The sequence below is a fragment of the Pristiophorus japonicus genome, chromosome 11 (genome assembly GCF_044704955.1).
Source record: "Pristiophorus japonicus isolate sPriJap1 chromosome 11, sPriJap1.hap1, whole genome shotgun sequence".
NCBI lineage: Eukaryota > Metazoa > Chordata > Chondrichthyes > Pristiophoridae > Pristiophorus > Pristiophorus japonicus.
In genome coordinates, this window is record NC_091987.1 from 14,474,991 (window position 1) to 14,493,760 (window position 18,770).

Here is an 18,770-nt window from a genome sequence, read left to right on the forward strand (position 1 = left end):
CTTTACTTAACAATTGAATTCCTTTGTCATTTAATGTCCTTTATGTTGCAAGAAAAGTCAATAGATGGTGATAAACGGAATAATACAGGATATTCATAAAGGAAATGGAGGGAAAACATTTTGTAGGGCGAGGAAATGGCTGCTCATTTATTGGTGACACCCTAGTGGAAATCATCAAGACATCTATTTGCTGATTCTAGGTCACTGGAGTGCTTTAGTTCTGCTTCAGAAACTTTGAGCGATGTTCCTGTAACTCATCATTGCAGATAATGCTTCCGGCTGCTGTGAGGAAGTCAAGTTCAACACTTGATCTGAAACATTGTGGCTTAGAGGCAGTTGCTCTTCAGCTGTCGCTTTAGCCGTAGGATCGTTTGTTTTATTGCATCAGAGGTCTAATCGAAGTTTGGAAAAATGATACGCCGAAAAGCTTCGAATGCTTCGGATAAAGAGAAATGCTTAAAGCCTAAGGTAGGTCGGACGTTGAGGGATTGTGAAATATCCTTGCTCAGTGAATAGGAGAAAGACTTAGTCCATGCTGTGCGGTTGTGTGCGATTCACCAGTTGTTTACAATCCCAGGCTTGGGGCAGAGCTGATTGTTCAACTGACTGGCTTGAGGTGGAGACTGGGGTTTTAAACCTGTGTTCCACACAACAGAGCTGTTGTTGAGTATTAACGTGGGGTAACTGTGGGAAGCTCTATGTTTAGTATATTAGGATTCTATAGAATGGCAGTCTGGGAAGGGGTTTGGTCCTTTAGGAATGCATGTAATAGGAACAAATGGGATTGGATGGGTGTATTGGGACTCTATTTAATGGGATTAAATAGGAAGGGGTTTGGTCCATTGGGACTGTGCAATGGGAAGGGTTTGGGTCCATTGGGACTCTGTATAATGGGAGTGAATGGGAAGCGGTTGGATCCATTGGGATTGTGTAACATGGCAGTGAATGGGAAGGGCTTGGTCCATTGGGATTCTGTACAATGGGAGTGAATGGGAAGGAGTTTTATTTGGAATGATACTTGCAGATCCCCCAGTTTTCAATGGGTGAAGGTACCGTGCAGAGTGGATCTGAGGCACAGACACCAGCTGTCAAGCCCTAACAGTGGACGTTCAGGGCCCCTGAGCTAGACAGAGCTCAAAGCAGGCCGGGTTTCTCGCTCAGCCACACTTCAGTGACCTCTGTGTAGAAAGTAACACCTTTGCAAGTGGAGTGAAGACAGGATCAGGTTTGGCTATGATGGCCCCCACAGGCGAAGAGCCTTCCAGTGCTCCCTGTCAGCTGACTGGGCCCTAAGCTCTGGAATTCCCCCCCGAAACCTCTCTGCTTTTCTAACTCTTTCTCCTCCTTTAAGACGCTCGTTATACGTCTTGACCAAGCTTTTGGTCACAAGTCCTAATATCTCCTTATGTAGCTCGGTGTCAAATGTTGTTTGATAATGCTCCGTTGAAGTACCCTGGGATGTTTTACTACGCTCAAGGTGCTGTATCGATACAAGTTGGTGTTGTCTAATCTGATACATGAAGTGTCTTGGACGAGGGAGTGTAGGGTAATGAGCGCCTGTAGATCCCTAATCCACTATGAGTTAGTGTCCTTCAAACTGAGGGAGAAGGAACGGGAGGATCAGGGGATCGGTGGGGAGTGGCGGGGTGTTGGGAGGGAGAATGTGGAATTTCCCCTTCCTGGCGTGTGCATTTCCTGGAACTGGTTGTGGCTTGTCAATGTTGCAAATGGCCAATTCTACAAAACTGTCTAACAAGCGTCGGGTGTACGCGCAAGGGGTTTGGAGAGCTTCCAGAATGAAAGGTGTAGCCCCTGGGACGAATGGCCACTGACGGTAACCACCACCAAATGATAGTCTCCACTCGTCGCATTTCTTGCGAAATTTCCTCTTTGTGACTCGTAAGGTTTTTTGATGAAGCAACACGCTCAAGTTTTGATAGACGCAAACCGTCTGTTGAAGGCGAGGGATCAGAACAAGGCTGCTGTTCCCCCTCTTTGCTTTGTGCGTCTTTCCTCTGTTCAGCGGCCTCCATTGTCAGCGACGTGCAGGGTACGGATTCGGCAGCACGGCCGAAGGTACATGAGGAAGCAAAGCACTAGAATGCAGGAGTAGGAATTAAACAAATCAGCTACTGGGCTTTGCGAGGGCTCTGAAGTGTGTGTTTGCACGCGCATGTGCATACGTGGGTGTGTGTATATGTATGTGCCTCTGTAAGTGTGCATATGTCTATGTATGTCCATGTGTTTTTCTATAAGTGTGTACGTGTGCATGTGCAGCATGTGTACATGTAAAATGGGGGAATGTGTATGTCTGTGTGTGCACATATATGTATGTATGTGTGTATGTAATGTGTGCGTATCTACATAAATATGTATGTCTACATGAGTGTGAGTGTGTATATGTACTTCTACATGTGTTTATGTACGCCTGTATGTCTGTGTGTCAGAGTCTGCATGTGTTCTGTAAGTATGTATGTTTGTGTATCTGTGTGTGCACACGTGTGCATGTTAAGGCTTCTTCGACAGCACCTCCCAAACCCACGACCGCTACCACCTCGAAGGACAAGGGCAGCAGGCGCATGGGAACACCATCACCCCCAATTTCCCCTCCAAGTCACACACCATCCTGATTTGGAAATATATTGGCCATTCCTTCATCGTCGCTGGGTCAAAATCCTGGAATTCCCTCTCTCACAGCACTGTGGGAGCACCTTCACCACACGGACTGCAGCGGTTCAAGGCGACGGCTCACCATCACCTTCTCAAGGCCAATTGGGGATGGGCAATAAATGCCGGCCTTACCAGCGACACTCACAGCCCAGGAAGGGATAAAAAATAATGTGCAGCTGTAAATGGTCACTTTGAAAACATTTTGAAATTCGATACTTAGCTTTACAATTAAGCTGAGTTCTTGATCGGAGTGGCATTTCATTAATTTTCCTGTGCCCAAGCAAGTGCGTGTACTTGTTTATACCCAGTATATTATCAGGGAGACATAACCAATTCAGCATCAAACACATGGTTAGCTTTACTGGAGCAGCTGAAGATTTGAATTTTTTGTACACTTTATCAGATCTGTTGACTCTCCAAACCCTCCCCCAGATTACTGTCCCTGGGACACCAATGTAGACAATTATTGTACAATTACCGCCCTCTGGTTCAATGTTAAAAAAAAGCTCAACCTGCCACAGACCGAGAAATTCTCTGAATCTCTATCCCTGAGGGCTTTGGATGCTCAGTCATTGAGTATATTCAAGACTGAGATCAATAGATTCTTGGGCACAAAGGGGATCAAGGGATATGGGGATAAGGCGGGAAAGTGGATGTAGAAGATCAGCCACGATCTTATTGAATGGCGGAGCAGGCTCGAGGGCCCATATGGTCTAGTCCTGCTCCTATTTCTTATGTTCTTACGATTGATTTTGACCTGCTGCTGAGATGACATTGGAATAAAGTTGTAAAAGGAACCTGCATTTCGCAATCTCAGAATGTCTCAAAGCGGCTTCACGCCATTGAAGTACTTTTTGAAGTGTAGTCACTGTTGTAATGTAGGAAACACAGCAAGCTCCCCCAAACAGCAATGTGATAATAAACAGATAATCTGTTTTTTTAGTGATGTTGGTTGAGGGCACAATATTGGCCAGAACACCGAGGGAGAACTCCCCTGCTCTTCTTCAAAATAGAATATTTAGAACATCCACCTGAGAGAGCAGGCTGGGCCTCAGTTTAATATCTCATCCGAAAGACGGCACCTCCGACAGTGCAATCCTCCCTCAGTAAAGAAAGAAAGACAGATTTGGATTTATATAGCGCCTTTCACGACCACCGGACATCGCAATGCGCTTTACAGCTAATGAAATATTTTTGAAGTGTTATCACTGTTGTAATGTAGGAAACACAACAGCCAATTTGAGCACAGCAAGCTCCCACAAACAGCCATGTGATAATGACCAGATAATCTGGGTTTTTTTGTTATGTTGATTGAGGGATAAGTATTGCCCTGGGCTCTTTTACGTCCACTTGACAGAGCAGTTTAACATCTCATTCGAAAGACGGCATCTCCGACAATGCAGTGCTCCCTCGGCTGCACTGGGAGTGTCAGCCTCAATTATATTCCCAAATCTCTGGAGTGGGACTTGAACCCACAACCGACATTACTCAGTACTACCCACTGAGCCACGGCAGATACCTTGTGTAGATTAATTAGTTCACCTTTCTACTCCATGTTGCAATGTTTGGTCACTGCTGGTTGCTGGATACTCTGTACAGAGGCACGATAGGGGTGGGGCTTTAATGGCCAAAGATTATAAATCATTTTCGGCAGTGTGTGGCACACAGGAGCATTCCAATTGCAGAGTGGATTCACGCTCACCATTCCCTGTCCTGCTCTGACATTGCGAGTTGTTGCTTGAATGGATTGGCTTTGTGAAACTGAGAAAGGCAGAAACGAAAAGCGAGATATCATCACATCTCTCAGAAACATTACAGAGGATTACATTGGATATACAGCACAGAAACAGGCCATTCGGTCCAGTCAGTCCATGCCGGCGTTTATGCTCCACTCGAGCCTCCTCCCATCTTTCCTCATCCAAATATATCAGCATAACCCTCTATTCCCTTCTCCCTCGTATGTTTGTCTAACCTCCCCTTAAATGCATCGATACTATTCACCTCAACCACTCCCTGTGGGAGCGAGTTCCACATTCTCACCACTCTCTGGGTAAAGAAGTTTCTCCTGAATTCCCTATTGGATTTCTTGGTGACTATCTTATATCGATGGCCTCTAGTTATGCTCTTCCCCACAAGTGGAAACACTCTCTCTGTATCCACTCTATCAAAACCTTTCCTAATTTTAAAGACCTCTATTAGGTCACCCCTCAGCCTTCTTATTGTAAGAGAAAAGAGACCCAGCCTGTTCATCCTTTCCTGATATGTACACCCTCGCATTTCTGGTATTATCCTTGTAAATCTTCTCTGCATCCTTTGAAACATCTCTTAGAACCATCTGTCGTACAATGATCTGTAGCCACTGTTGTTATAAAGAGGGATTGAGGGATTTCAGTTACATGGAGAGACTGGATAGAGGTGTTCAAAATCATGAGGGATTTTAATAGAGTAAATGAGGTGAAACTGCTTTCACTGGCAGGAAGGTCGAGAACCAGAGGACACAGTTTTAAAATAATAACAGAGGGAAGATGGGAGAACCCTTTTATGCAACGAGTTGTCATGTTCTGGAATGCACTGCCTGAAAGCATGGGGAAAAAGATTTAATAATAACTTTCACAAGGGAATTAGATAAACACTTGACAAGGAGGAATCATGCCAAAAAAAGGGGGCCTTTCGGCCCATCGTGCCTGTACCGGCTCTTTGGTAGAACTATCCAATTAATCTCGCTTCCCCTGCTCTTTCTCCGTAGCCCTGCAAATCTTTCCTTTTCAAGTATTTAGTCAATTCCCCTTTACTATTGAATCTGCCTCCCTTTCAGGCAGCAGGTTCCAGATCACAACAACTCGCTGCGTAAAAAAATGTCTCCGCATCTCCCCCCCGGGTCTTTTGTCAATGACCTTAACTCTATGTCCTCTGACTACCGACCCCCTGCCAGTTGACACAGTCGCTCCCTTTTGACTCTGCCAAAACACAAAAATGCAACACTTTAAAACAATGACCACATCAAAACGCCTTTCCTGCTGCCTTTAGCACTACGCCGATCACTGAGTCACCATGCTTGACATTTTCAGTGCTAACATCCATCACCTCCCATTTCGCAGTTCAATTCCATTTCATTGTTTGCCCATCCTAGCTGATCGTGTGTAAGGTTTTTTGGTGGAGCCCACAGTGTGAGGAACATCGGAACACGGGAGCAGGAGGAGGCCATTCAGCCTCTCGAGCCTGTTCCCACATTCAATTAGACCTTGGCTGATCTGTATCATAACTCCAACTACCTCCCTTGGTTCCGTAACCCTTAACGCCTTTCCTAACAAAAATCTAGCGATGTCAGTCTTGAAAATGTTCAATTGACCCCCAGCCTCAACAGCTTTTTGCGGGGAGAGAGTTCCAGATTCCCACGGCCCTTTATGTGAAGAAGTGCTTCCTGACATCAGCCCTGAACGGCCTGGCTCTAATTTTAAGGTGATGCCCCCTTGTTCTGGACTCCCCCCATACCGGAGGGAATAGTTTCTCTCTATCTACCTTATCAGATCCTTTAATCATCGAAAACCCCTCGATTCGATCACCCCTTAATCTTCTATATACAAGGGAATACAAGCCCAGTCTGTGCAACCTGTCCTCATAATCTAACCCTCTAAACCCCCCGGTATCATTCTGATAAATCTGCACTGCTCCCCTCCAAGGTCGATATATCCTTCCTGGGGCATGCTGCCCAGAACTGAAGACAGTGACTCCAGATGGGGGTCTGGCCAGAGCATTTATTAATTGCAGGGATACTACATCTATTTGTCTTTACGTATTATCTTTTAAAGCATTCCGCTCCTCGCCAGGTAATGCTTTACCCACTGCCCCCATCCTCTCCTCTCCTCGGCCAGTGACCGTGGGCCCCCCTGCTCCTTGTACAGATCCATGGGCACCAGGGGCACAATGTGATACCTGGCGCAGCGAGCACCCCGATCCATGCGGAGTTAGACGGAGGCAGCCGATCGGAGGGTGGGAGAGTGGGCCTGGGATGGAAGCAGGCAGGATCAGCCAGGGTGCATGCTCCTGATGGCCTGCCAGGGCCACTTGCCATTGACACAGAATTTACAGCACCAAAGCCGGGCATTCGGCCCATCTGGTCTGTACCGAGGACCCCTTCGGCTTGGGGCTGGTGCCCTCGGCCTACCACGGGAGTGCTGCACCGCCGGGGGTGCCGTCTTTTCAGGTGAGACTGTTAAACCGAGGCCCCGTCTGCCAATTCAGATGGATCAAATAGATACCCTGGCACTAGTCGAGGAAAGGCAGAAGCTTTCTCCTGGTGATCTGGCCAACAGTTATCCTTCAACCATTGAATATAAAAACATAAGAATTAGGAGCAGGCGTCGGCCATTCGGCCCCTCGAGCCTGCCCTGCCATTTAATAAGATCATGGCTGATCTTCTACCTTAACACCACTGTCCTGTACTATCCCCATATCCCTTGATTCCCTTAATATCCAAAAATCTATCGATCTCTGTCTTGAATCATCATCATAGGCAGTCCCTCGAAATCGAGGAAGACTTGCTTCCAATCTAAAAGTGAGCTCAGCATGGGAATTGCAGTCCCTGTCACAGGTGGGACAGACAGTGGTTGAGGGAAAGGGTGGGTGGGGAGTCTGGTTTGCCGCACGCTCCTTCCGCTGCCTGCGCTTGTTTTCTGCATGCTCTCGGCGACGAGACTCGAGGTGCTCAGCGCCCTCCCGGATGCTCTTCCTCCACTTCGGGCGGTCTTTGGCCAGGGACCCACAGGTGTCGGTGGGGATGTTACACTTTTATCAGGGAGGCTTTGAGGGTGTCCTTGTAACGTTTCCTCTGCCCACCTGGGGCTTGCTTACCATGTAGGAGTTCCAAGTAGAGCGCTTGCTTTGGGAGTCTTGTGTCAGGCATGCAGACGATATGGCCCACCCAACGGAGCTGGTCGTGTGTGGTCAGTGCTTCGATGCTGGGGATGTTGACCTGGTCGAGGACACTGATGTTGGTGCGTCTGTCCTCCCAGAGGATTTGCAGGATCTTGCGGAGGCAGCGTTGGTGGCATTTCTCCAGCAATTTGAGGTGTCTACTGTATATGGTCTATGTCACTGAGCCATACAAGAGGGCGGGTATCACTGCAGCCCTGTAGACCATGAGCTTGGTGGCAGATTTGAATATACTCAAAGACTTAGCCTCCACAGCCATTGATCTCATTGCTATTGGTGGGATCTTGCTCTTTGCAAAGTGGCTGCTGCGTTTGCCTACAGTGACTACACTTCAAAGGTGATTAATTGTCCGTGAAGTGTTTGAGGAGATCCTGGGGATGAGAGCTGTGCTATATAAATACACGTTCTTTTCTTTACCTTCGATAACAAGGGTGTCTGTATCTCAAAGGTTCGAGGTGTGAAGCGCTTTGCGATCTGTCTCAGAGGGGAGATATGTTTCTTTCCTTCTCTCTCTCATTTCTGGTATCTTTCTAATGAATCTTCATTGTTATCTTTGCATGACTAACATCCTTCCTATAACTAGTTACCCAGAACTCTGTGTAATATACCAAGTACTGAGGTTTGTGTTACATAGAATTACAGCGAACTTCACAGTACAGAAATGGGCCATTTGGCCCAACAGGTCTATGGTGGTGTTAATGCTCTTCACAAGCCTCCTGTCCCCTTAATTCATCTCACCCTAATAACACATCCTTACATTTATGTCATCTTAGTCCCTACAAGTTTTCTTCGTCACCAGAAGTGTTCTGTGGGGGAGCTCACCAAATGGTTTCTGAAAGTCAATACAAATATATCATAATATCATCAGTGCAGTGCAACGTTTAGCCATCAGCCTGGGTGTTCTTCCCACTGGAGTTATGGTGGGAGACCAGGGACACCTCATCCAGTTTAAGGACCGTTCCTTTTAGTTGCATCAGATGCAGTTTACAGGTCGCTGGGTCAAAATCCTAGAAAAGATTTGTGGCCAACTCGTGATCGTAAGTGTCAGCAGTGGCTCACTGGGCAGCACCCTCGTCTCTGAACCAGAAAGTTGTGGGTTCAAGTCCCACTCCAGAGCACTAAAATCCAGGCTGACACTCCCAGTGCAGTGCTGAGGGAGGGCTGCACTGTCGGAGGTGCCGTCTTTCGGATGAGACGTTAAAACGAGGCCCTGTCTGCTCTCTCAGGTGGATGTAAAAGATCCCATGGCACTATTTCAAAGAAGAGCAGGAGTGTTATCCAAGGTGTGTGGGACATATTTATCACTAAAACAGATGATCTGGTCATCAGGGCATTGCTTTTTGTGGGAGCTTGCTGTGTGCAAATTAGCGGCTGCATTTCCTACATTACAACAGTGACAACACTTCAAAAAGTACCTCGTTGAATGTAAAGCACTTTGGGACATCCTGAGGTCATGAAAGGCGCTATATAAATGCAAGTCTTTCTTTCCTCCTTATTTAAGAACTGACCACAGTAGTATTCAGTTATACGTAGAAAGATACCTTGTTTTAATATAGGACATGGTGAGTTCCAGTTATTTAACCACATGAGCTGTAGACACAAACTGAAAACTGCGACCCGCTCCTATCTGTAACCACCCTGCTGTGGGGATGTGAATCATCGCAGCTGGAATTGTTTGCATGTGAGGACCGAGTTACACAGATACAAAAATAACAACACCTTGCATTTATAGAGCACCTTTCACAGAGTGAAATGTCCCAAGGCGCTTCACAGCAGCGTTATTAAACAAAACTTGACACCGAGCCACACAAGGAGACATCAGGCCAGGTGTCCAAAAGTTTGGGCACAGATATAGGTTTTGAGGAGAGTCTTAAAGAAGGAGAGAGAGGCGGAGAGGTTCAGGGAGGGAGTTCCAGAGCTTAGGATCGAGGCAGCTGAAGGCAAGGCTGGCAATGGTGGGGCGATTAAAATCAGGGATGCGTACGAAGCCAGAATTGGAGGAGCGCAGAGAGCTGGGAGGGTTATGGGCTGGAGGAGGTTACACAGATAAGGTCCTATAACACAATACCATCTTACCTGTGTTATAGAATCGACACAATCTCTACAATCTGTCAGACTGCAACAACTGGCACACGATGACATAGCACACTTAACCCGTCCCAATACTCTTGTTGCTATCAAAGAGTAGCTGTTGTAGAAATACAAGCTCAGACTCGCTTGCCTTCTCTACAGTCTCCCCACCTCCCCCTCTTCTCTCCTATTGCCCGATCCTTGCTGCCGCTCCTCACTACTATGTGGCTGAGATCATTTAGACCATTGCTCTAAATCCCTTGATACCCTGACCCAGCAAAAACCTATCGATCTCAGCCTTGAAAGCTTCAATTGACTCAGCATACCACCTTCTTCAAACAGTGCCGTGGGATCTTTATATTCACCTCGCAGGGCAGACAGCATTTCAGTTTAACGTCTCATCTGAAAAAAGAACCCCCTCCTCAGCAAAGTGATGGAAGGTGTCGTCGACAGTACTATCAAGCGACACTTACTCACCAATAACCTGCTCACCGATGCCCAGTTTGGGTACCGCCAGGACCACTCGGCTCCAGACCTCATTACAGCCTTGGTCCCAACATGGACAAAAGAGCTGAATTCCAGAGGTCAGGTGAGAGTGACTGCCCTTGACATCAAGGCAGCATTTAACCGAGTGTGGCACCAAGGAGCCCGAGTAAAACTGAAGTCAATGGAAATCAGGGGGAAAACTCTGGAGTCGTTCCTGGCACAAAGGAAGATGGTTGTGGTTGTTGGAGGCCAACAAGAATTAACCACCTCCCCTTGATATTCAATGACATTACCATCGCCGAATCCCTCTCATCCTGGGGGTCATCATTGACCAGAAACTTAACTGGACCAGCCACTAAATATTGTGACTACAAAAGCAGGTCAGAGGCTGGGTATTCAGTGGCGAGTGTCTCACCTCCTGACTCCCCAAAGCCTTTCCACCATCTACAAGGCACAAGTCAGGAGTGTGATGGAATACTCCCCACTTGCCTGGATGAGTGCAGCTCCAACAACACTCAATAAGCTCGACACCATCCAGGACAAAGCAGCCGCTTGATCGGCCCCCCATCCCCCACCTTCAACATTCACCCCCTCCACCACCGGCGCACCGTGGCTGCAGTGTGCACCATCCACAAGATGCACTGCAGCAACTCGCCAAGGCTTCTTCAGCAGCACCTCCCAAACCCGTGACCTCTACCGCCTAGAAGGACAAGGGCAGCAGGCGCATGGTAGCATCACCACCTCCATGTTCCCCTCCAAGTCACACACCATGCTAACTTGGAAATATATCAGACGTTCCTTCATCGTCACTGGGTCAGAATCCTGGAACTCCCTCCCTAACAGCACTGTGGGAGCACCTTCACCACACGGACTGCAGCGGTTCAAGAAGGCGGCTCACCACCACCTTCTCAAGGGCAATTAGGGGATGGGCAATAAATGCTGGCCCACATCCCAGAAAAGAATAAAAGAAGTATTGCACTGGAGTGTGAGCCTGGATTATGTGCTCAAACCTCTGGAGTGGGACTGGAACTCACAACCTTCTGACTGAATGACAAGAGGGCTAGCCACTGAGCCATGGTTGACACAAATGGAGGTGTTTAAGGAAAGAATTCTAAAGGATGTGCACCATGCATGGAATGCTTTATCATTTGGCCTGTTTGTTTTTGCACTCAAGTTGGTAAATTTAACATAGAGAAGATGTTTCCACTTGCAAGGCGAGACGGGAACTAAAGAGCCATCAATATAAGATAGTCACCAATAAATCCAATAGTGAATTCAGGAGAAATGTCTTTCCCCAGAGAGTGGTGAGAATGTGGAACTCGCTGCCACAGGGAGTGGTTGAGGTGAATAGTATCGATGCATTTAAGGGGAAGCTGGATAAACACATGAGGGAGAAAGGAATAGAAGGATATGGTGATGGGGTGAGATGAAGAGGGGTGGGATGGGGCTGGTGTGGAACATAAACACCAACACAGATCCATTGGGCCGAATGGCCTGTTTCTGTGCTGTAAATACTTTGTAAATTCACACATGTGGGACCCAACCTGCTCCGCATTCACAGAGCACGACCCTAACCGTAGTTTCACTTTAAGTTCGGACAGGCACAATTATAATTGCAGACTCGCCAGTACAGATAAACTGGCTTGCGAGTGTGGAGAGGAATAGGTGGTTCTGAATCACAGGCTTGTCAACTCGTTTTGGTCGAAATGTCAACTGTTAGCAAGAAATCACACTTCTGCCGGGGGACGGAGATGTAACGCCTTGCATATCCATCTCATATCTCTCAGAAAAACCTCTAAGTCCTTCTTGCAAAATGAATCACTTTGTAATACGCTGACTGCCAAACAAGCAGAAATATCGAGCGGAGGGGATCAGCTCGAACACTTGCAGGAAACACACAGAAGGTACAACACGGAAAGAATCCATTCGGCCCATCGAGTCCGTCTCAGCATTTGCTCTGCCCACAAACAACTAGTCCGCCTCACTGTTCCCATCTCCCGTCAATCTTTTTTCCTTCATCCACCTCTCCGATCTAATCTTGCATGTTGACATCGTTTCCACAACAACCACTAACCCTGTAAAGAAAGGAAAGACTTGCATTTCTATAGCGCTTTTCACGATCTCAGGACTGTCCAAAGCGCTTTATGGCCAATGAAGTACTTTTTGAAGTGTAGTCACTGTTGCAATGTGGGAAACGTGGCAGCAAATTTGTGCACAGCAAGCTCCCACACACAGCAATGTGATAGTCATCAGATAATCTGTTTTTTAATGCTGATTGAGAGATAAATATTGGCCAGGACACCGGGGATAACTCCTCAACAACTGAATTCCACATTTTCACAACACCGAGTGGAGATTTTTTTCCTGCCCTCTATTCTAAATCTCTGACAATGAATCTTCTATTTATGGTCCCTCATTTTAGACCCCTCAACTAGGAACACAGGAACATAGGAACAGGAGGAGGCCATTTGCCCCTCGAGCCTGTTCCGCCATTCACTGAGATCATGGCTGATTGGCGACCTAACTCCATGTACCCGCCTTTGGCCCATATCCCTTCGTACCTTTGGTTAACAAAAAGCTACCAATCTCAGATTTAAAATGAACAATTAATCTAGCATCAATTGCCTTTTGTGGAAGTTAGTTACAAACTTCTACCAACCTTTGCCAAACTTCACTCCTGAAAGGCCTGGCTCTCATTTTTGGACTAATTGTTAGAATGCCCAACCATCGGAAACAGTTTCTCTATCTACCCTATCTGTGCCCCTTAATATCTTGATAACAACTACTGGAAACAGCTTAGCTCTATCTACCTTTCATCATTTTAAACACTTCTATCATATGGGCCCACAATCTGCATTGTTCTAATGAGAAAATCAACAACTCTCCAAGTCCTTCTTCATATCTGTATTTGCTCACACCAAGCAGTGTCGTGGTGAATCTGTGCTGTCCCCTCTCGAAAGCCTCAGTATCCTTCCTATAGTGCGGAGCGCTATACGCCACACTGTACTCTAACTGAGGTCTTATTAAGGTTTATACAGCATCATTATTACTTGCCTTTCGCATCCATGACTTCCTGTGAATTTCATTTGATTATTTCTGCAGCCTTATCAGCGTGTACCTGTATTCCCACATCTCTCTGCTCTCCCGCAACAGCGAGCTTGCTTCCATTCACACGATCATTACTGCTGTTATTTGCTTACCAAAATAAATGGCCACTCTCCGGTTGAGGGAATGGGCGTAAATGCATCGCAGAATTCAGCCGTGGTTCAGTTGGGCCAACTGAACCTCACGAGTCATAGAAACATAGAAAATAGGAGCAGTAGTAGGCCATTCGGCCCTTCGAGCCTGCACCGCCATTCAATATGATCATGGCTGATCCTCTATCTTAACATCATATTCCTGCTTTCTCCCCAGACCCCTTGATGCCTTTTGTGTCCAGAAATCTATCTATCTCCCTCTTAAATATATTCAGTGACTTGGCCTCCACAGCCTTCTGTGGTAGAGAATTCCACAGGTTCACCACCCTCTGAGTGAAAACATTTCTCCTCATCTCGGTCCTAAATGTCTTACCCCGTATCCTGAGATTATGACCCCTTGTTCTAGACTTCCCAGCCAGGGGAAACATCCTCCCCACATCCAGTCTATCCAACCTCGTCAGAATTTTATATGTTTCAATGAGATCGCCTCTCATTCTTCTAAACTCCAGTGAATACAGGCCCAGTTGATCCAGTCTCTCCTCATATGTCAGTCCAGCCATCCCTGGAATCAGTCTGTGAACCTTCGCTGCACTCCCTCAATAGCAAGAAGGTCCTTCCTCAGATTAAGAGACCAAAACTTAATACAATATTCCAGGTGGGGCCTCACCAATGCCCTGCAGTAAGACCTCCCTGCTCCTATACTCAAATCCCATAGCTATGAAGGGCAACATACCATTTGCCTTCTTCACCGCCTGCTGTACCTGCATGCCAACTTTCAAGGACTGATGAACCATGACATCCAAGTCCCGTTGCACCTCCCCTTTTCCTAATCTGCCGCCATTCAGATAATATTCTGCCTTTGTGTTTTTGCCCCCAAAGTGGATAACCTCACATTTATCCACATTATACTGCATCTGCCATGTATTTGCCCATTTGCCTAACCTGTCCATGTCACCTTGCAGCCTCTTCGCATCCTCCTCACAGCTCACACCGCCACCCAGTTTAGTGTCATCTACAAATTTGGAGATATTACACTCAATTCCATAATCTAAATCATTAATGTATATTGTAAAGAGCTGGGGTCCCAGCACAGAGCCCTGCAGCACCCCACTAGTCACTGCCTGCCATTCTGAAAAGGACCCGTTTATCCCGACTCTCTGCTTCCTGTCTGCCAACCAGTTCTCTATCCACGTCAGTACATTACGCCCAATATCATGTGCTTTGATTTTGCACACCAATCTCTTGTGTGGGACCTTGTCAAAAGCCTTTTGAAAGTCCAAATACACCACATCCACTGGTTCTCCCTTGTCCACTCTACTAGTTACATCCTCAAAAAATTTGAGAAGATTTGTCAAGCATGATTTTCCTTTCATAAATCCATGCTGACTTGGACCAATCCTGTCACTGCTTTCCAAATGCGCTGCTATTTCATCCTTAATGATTGATTCCAACATTTTCCCCACTACTCCAGGTGCGGTCCCACCAAGGCCCTGTATAACTGTAGCAAGACATCCTTGCTCCTGTACACAAATTCTCTTGCAATGAAGGCCAACATACCATTTGATCACAAAGGGATGGGAAACGGAAGTCCCACTCACATAGCGAAGACACTTGTACGTTGTATTTTTGTGCTTTAGACGGTGCCAGTGTCAGCCGTGGTGCAGTGGGCAGCACTCTCTCACCTCCTGAGTCAGACGTTTGTGGGTTCAAGTCCCACTCCAGGGACTAGAGCACATAATCCAGGCTGACGCTCCCAATTCAGTGCTGAGGGAGCGCTACACTGTCGGAAGTTCCGTCTTTCGGATGAGACATTAAATATAGAAACATAGAAAATAGGTGCAGGAGTAGGCCATTCGGACCTTCGAGCCTACACCACCATTCAATATGATCATGGCTGATCATGCAACTTCAGTACCCCATTCCTGCTTTCTTTCCATACCCCTTGATCCCTTTAGCCGTAAGGGCTACATCTAACTCCCTTTTGAATATATCGAACGAACTGGCCTCAACAACTTTCCGTGGTTCAGAATTTCACAGGTTCACAATTCTCTGAGTGAAGAAATTTCTCCTCATCTCGGTCCTAAATGGCTTACCCCTTATCCTTAGACTATGACCCCTGGTTCTGGACTTCCCCAACATCGGGAACATTCTTCCTGCATCTAACCTGTCCAATCCCGTCAGAATTTTAGATGTATCTATGAGATCCCCTCTCATTCTTCTAAATTCCAGTGAATATAAGCCTAGTCGATCCAGTCTTTCTTCATATGTCAGTTCTGCCATCCTGGGAATCAGTCGCTGTACTCCCTCAATAGCAAGAACGTCCTTCCTCAGTTTAGGAGACCAAAACTATACACAATATTCAAAGTGTGGCCTCACCAAGGCTCTGTACAACTGCAGTAAGACCTCCCTGCTCCTATACTCAAATCCTTTCGCTATGAAGGCCAACATGCCATTTGCCTTCTTCATCGCCTGCTGTACCTGCATGCCAACTTTCAATGACTGATGTACCATGACACCCAGGTCTCGTTGCACCTCCCCTTTTTCTAATCTGTCACCATTCAGATAATATTCTGCCTTCCTGTTTTTGCCACCAAAGTGGATAACCTCACATTTATCTACATTATCCTGCATCTGCCATGCATTTGTCCACTCATCTAACCTGTCCAAGTCACCCTGCAGCCTCTTAGCAACTTCCTCACAGCTCACACTGCCACCCAGCTTAGTGTCATCTGCAAATTTGGAGATATTACATTCAAATCCTTCATCTAAATCATTAATGTATATTGTAAATAGCTGGGGTCCCTTGCGGTACCCCACTAGTCACAGCCTGCCATTCTGAAAAGGACCCGTTTATTCCTAGTCTTTACTTCCTATCTGCCAACCAGTTCTCTATCCACATCAATACATTACCCCCAATACCATATGCTTTAATTTTGCACACTAATCTCTTGTGTGGGACCTTGTCAAAAGCCTTTTGAAAGTCCAAATACACCACATCCATTGGTTCTCCCTTGTCCACTCTACTAGTTACATCCTCAAAAAATTCGAGAAGATTTATCAAGCATGATTTCCCTTTCATAAATCCATGCTGACTTGGACCGATCCTGTCACTGCTTTCCAAATGCGCTGCTATTACATCTTTAATAATTGATTCCAACATTTTCCCCACTACCAATGTCAGGCTAACCAGTCTGTTATCCCGGTTTTCTCTCTCCCTCCTTTTTTAAAAAGTGGTGTTATATTAGCTACCCTTCAATCCATAGGAACTGATCTAGAGTCTATAGAATGTTGCAAAATGACCACCAATGCATCCACTATTTCTAGGGCCACTTCCTTAAGTACTCTAGGATGCAGACTATCAGGCCCTGGGGATTTATCGGCCTTCAATCCCATCAATTTCCATAACACAATTTCCCGACTAATAAGGATTTCCTTCAATTCCTCCTTCTCGTTAGACCTTCAGTCCCCTAGTATTTCCGGAAGGTTATTTGTGTCTTCCTTAGTGAAGGCAGAACCAAAGTTGTTCAATTGGTCTGCCATTTCTTTGTTCCCCATTATAAATTCACCTGATTCTAACTGCAAGAGACCTACATTTGTCTTCACTAATCTTTTTCGCTTCACATCTATAGAAGCTTTTGCAGTCAGTTTTTATGTTCCCAGCAAGCTTACTCTCATACTCTATTTTCCCCCTCCTAATTAAACCCTTTGTCCTCCTCTGCTGAATTCTAAATTTCTCCCAGTCCTCAGGTTTGCTGCTTTTTTTGTCCAATTTATATGCCTCTTCCTTGGATTTAACACTATCCTTAATTTCCCTTGTTAGCCACGGTTGAGCCACCTTCCACATTTTATTTTTACTTAAGCCCGGGATGTACAATTGTTGAAGTTCATCCATGTGATCTTTAAATGTCTGCCATTGCCTATCCACCGTCAACCCTTTAAGTATCATAAACCGAGGCCAGGTCAACGTAAAAGATCGCATGGCACTATTTCGAAGGAGATGAGAGGAGTTATCAATAATGATCCCTCAATCAACATCACTAAAAATAAATCGATTATCTGGGTTCTGGTTATTTATCTCATTATTGTCAGTGGGACATTGCTGGGCCTACATTAGCTGACGGGTATCCGATCCGACAACAATAAATGCACTTTAAAAAAACTACTTCATTGGCTGTAAAGCTCATTGGTATGTCCAAAGGTTGTGAAAGGCGCTATATAAATGCTCTCTCTTATCTTTAATATTCTGATCTCCTTAAGTGGGGGCCTAGGAGATGCACAATTCAAGTGAGCTTCTACAAAGGGCTTCAACCTACCTGTTACCTGCCCCCTCTAATTGGCAATGTGTCCCATGGATATTTTACGCAGATGTTTGAAGATATCATGGGGAGGGGGATTCCATCCCTTTGGGGCACATTTGGACGGATTTCTCCCGTTTCCCATCCCTTTTTGATCATTATGCTATCAGTGGAACAGCAATGTTCTGGCTTTGGTTTTGCTTCTTAAGCAAGTGGTCTCTTTCTGAGTGTGCTGTCCATCCATAATCTCTCCACATCTCCCCCCACTCCCCACATCTCTCCACAACGCCCCCCCCCCCCCCACCTCTCCAAATCTCTTCCCCACATCTCATCTCCAACATCAGCATCATTTCCACCCAGGATTTTGCTGTGGGCTGTCTTCCTCCAGCAGAACACCTTGGACAGAAAGTGTCCTCTGCTTTCCAGCTAAATGGATCAATGTGAATTATTGAGGGGATCAATCCCATTCCCAATGAGGGGCTGCAATAATAAAACTGTCCGTAACTTGACACTATCACGGCCAAGGGTCAGCTGGTGTGAGAAATGGGGAAAGCCACACTGGTGAAATGGGGCACTTCTGATTGTGGGATCGATAAACAGTGTTGGGACAGTGTAAAGTGAGCTTTACTCTGTATCTAACCCCGTGCTGTACCTGCCCTGGGAGTGTTTGATGGGACAGTGTAGAGAGAGCTTTACTCTGTATCTAACCCGTGTTGTACCTACCCTGGGAGTGTTTGATGGGACAGTGTAGAGGGAGCTTTACTCTGTATCTAACCCCGTGCTGTACCTGCCCTGGGAGTATTTGATGGGACAGTGTAGAGGGAGCTTTACTCTGTATCTAACCTGTATTGTACCTGCCCTGGGAGTGTTTGATGGGACAGTGTCGAGGGAGCTTTACTCTCTATTGATCTGTGCTCTACTGACCCTGGAATGTTCGATGCTGACACTGGTAACCTGACATGGAAAGTGCTTCATCCTCTGGCACTAATATCCTCACCCTGACAGGCCCATAAATCACAGATAAATAATTAAAATGCTAATAGCTTCTCCAAGAGAAGACACTCATTAAGGTGGGTTCCAATATGTGACTGAGACACTAAAAATGAAGCAGGATTGTGTG

The 18,770-nt window shown here is 46.3% G+C and overlaps 1 protein-coding gene across 2 annotated transcripts in view; it reads left to right on the top strand.

Annotated features, from left to right (window-relative positions):
• The first annotated feature begins 234 nt into the window (after window positions 1–234).
• Window positions 235–18,770, top strand: part of LOC139275971 (SAM domain-containing protein SAMSN-1-like) — an 87,907-nt gene continuing 69,371 nt past the window's right edge. For both annotated transcript variants that reach the window (XM_070893244.1, XM_070893245.1), the window contains exon 1: window positions 235–468. In XM_070893244.1, coding sequence (XP_070749345.1) covers window positions 412–468 — 57 coding nt within the window. In that variant the 5' untranslated portion in view covers window positions 235–411. The remainder of the gene's footprint in view (window positions 469–18,770) is intronic.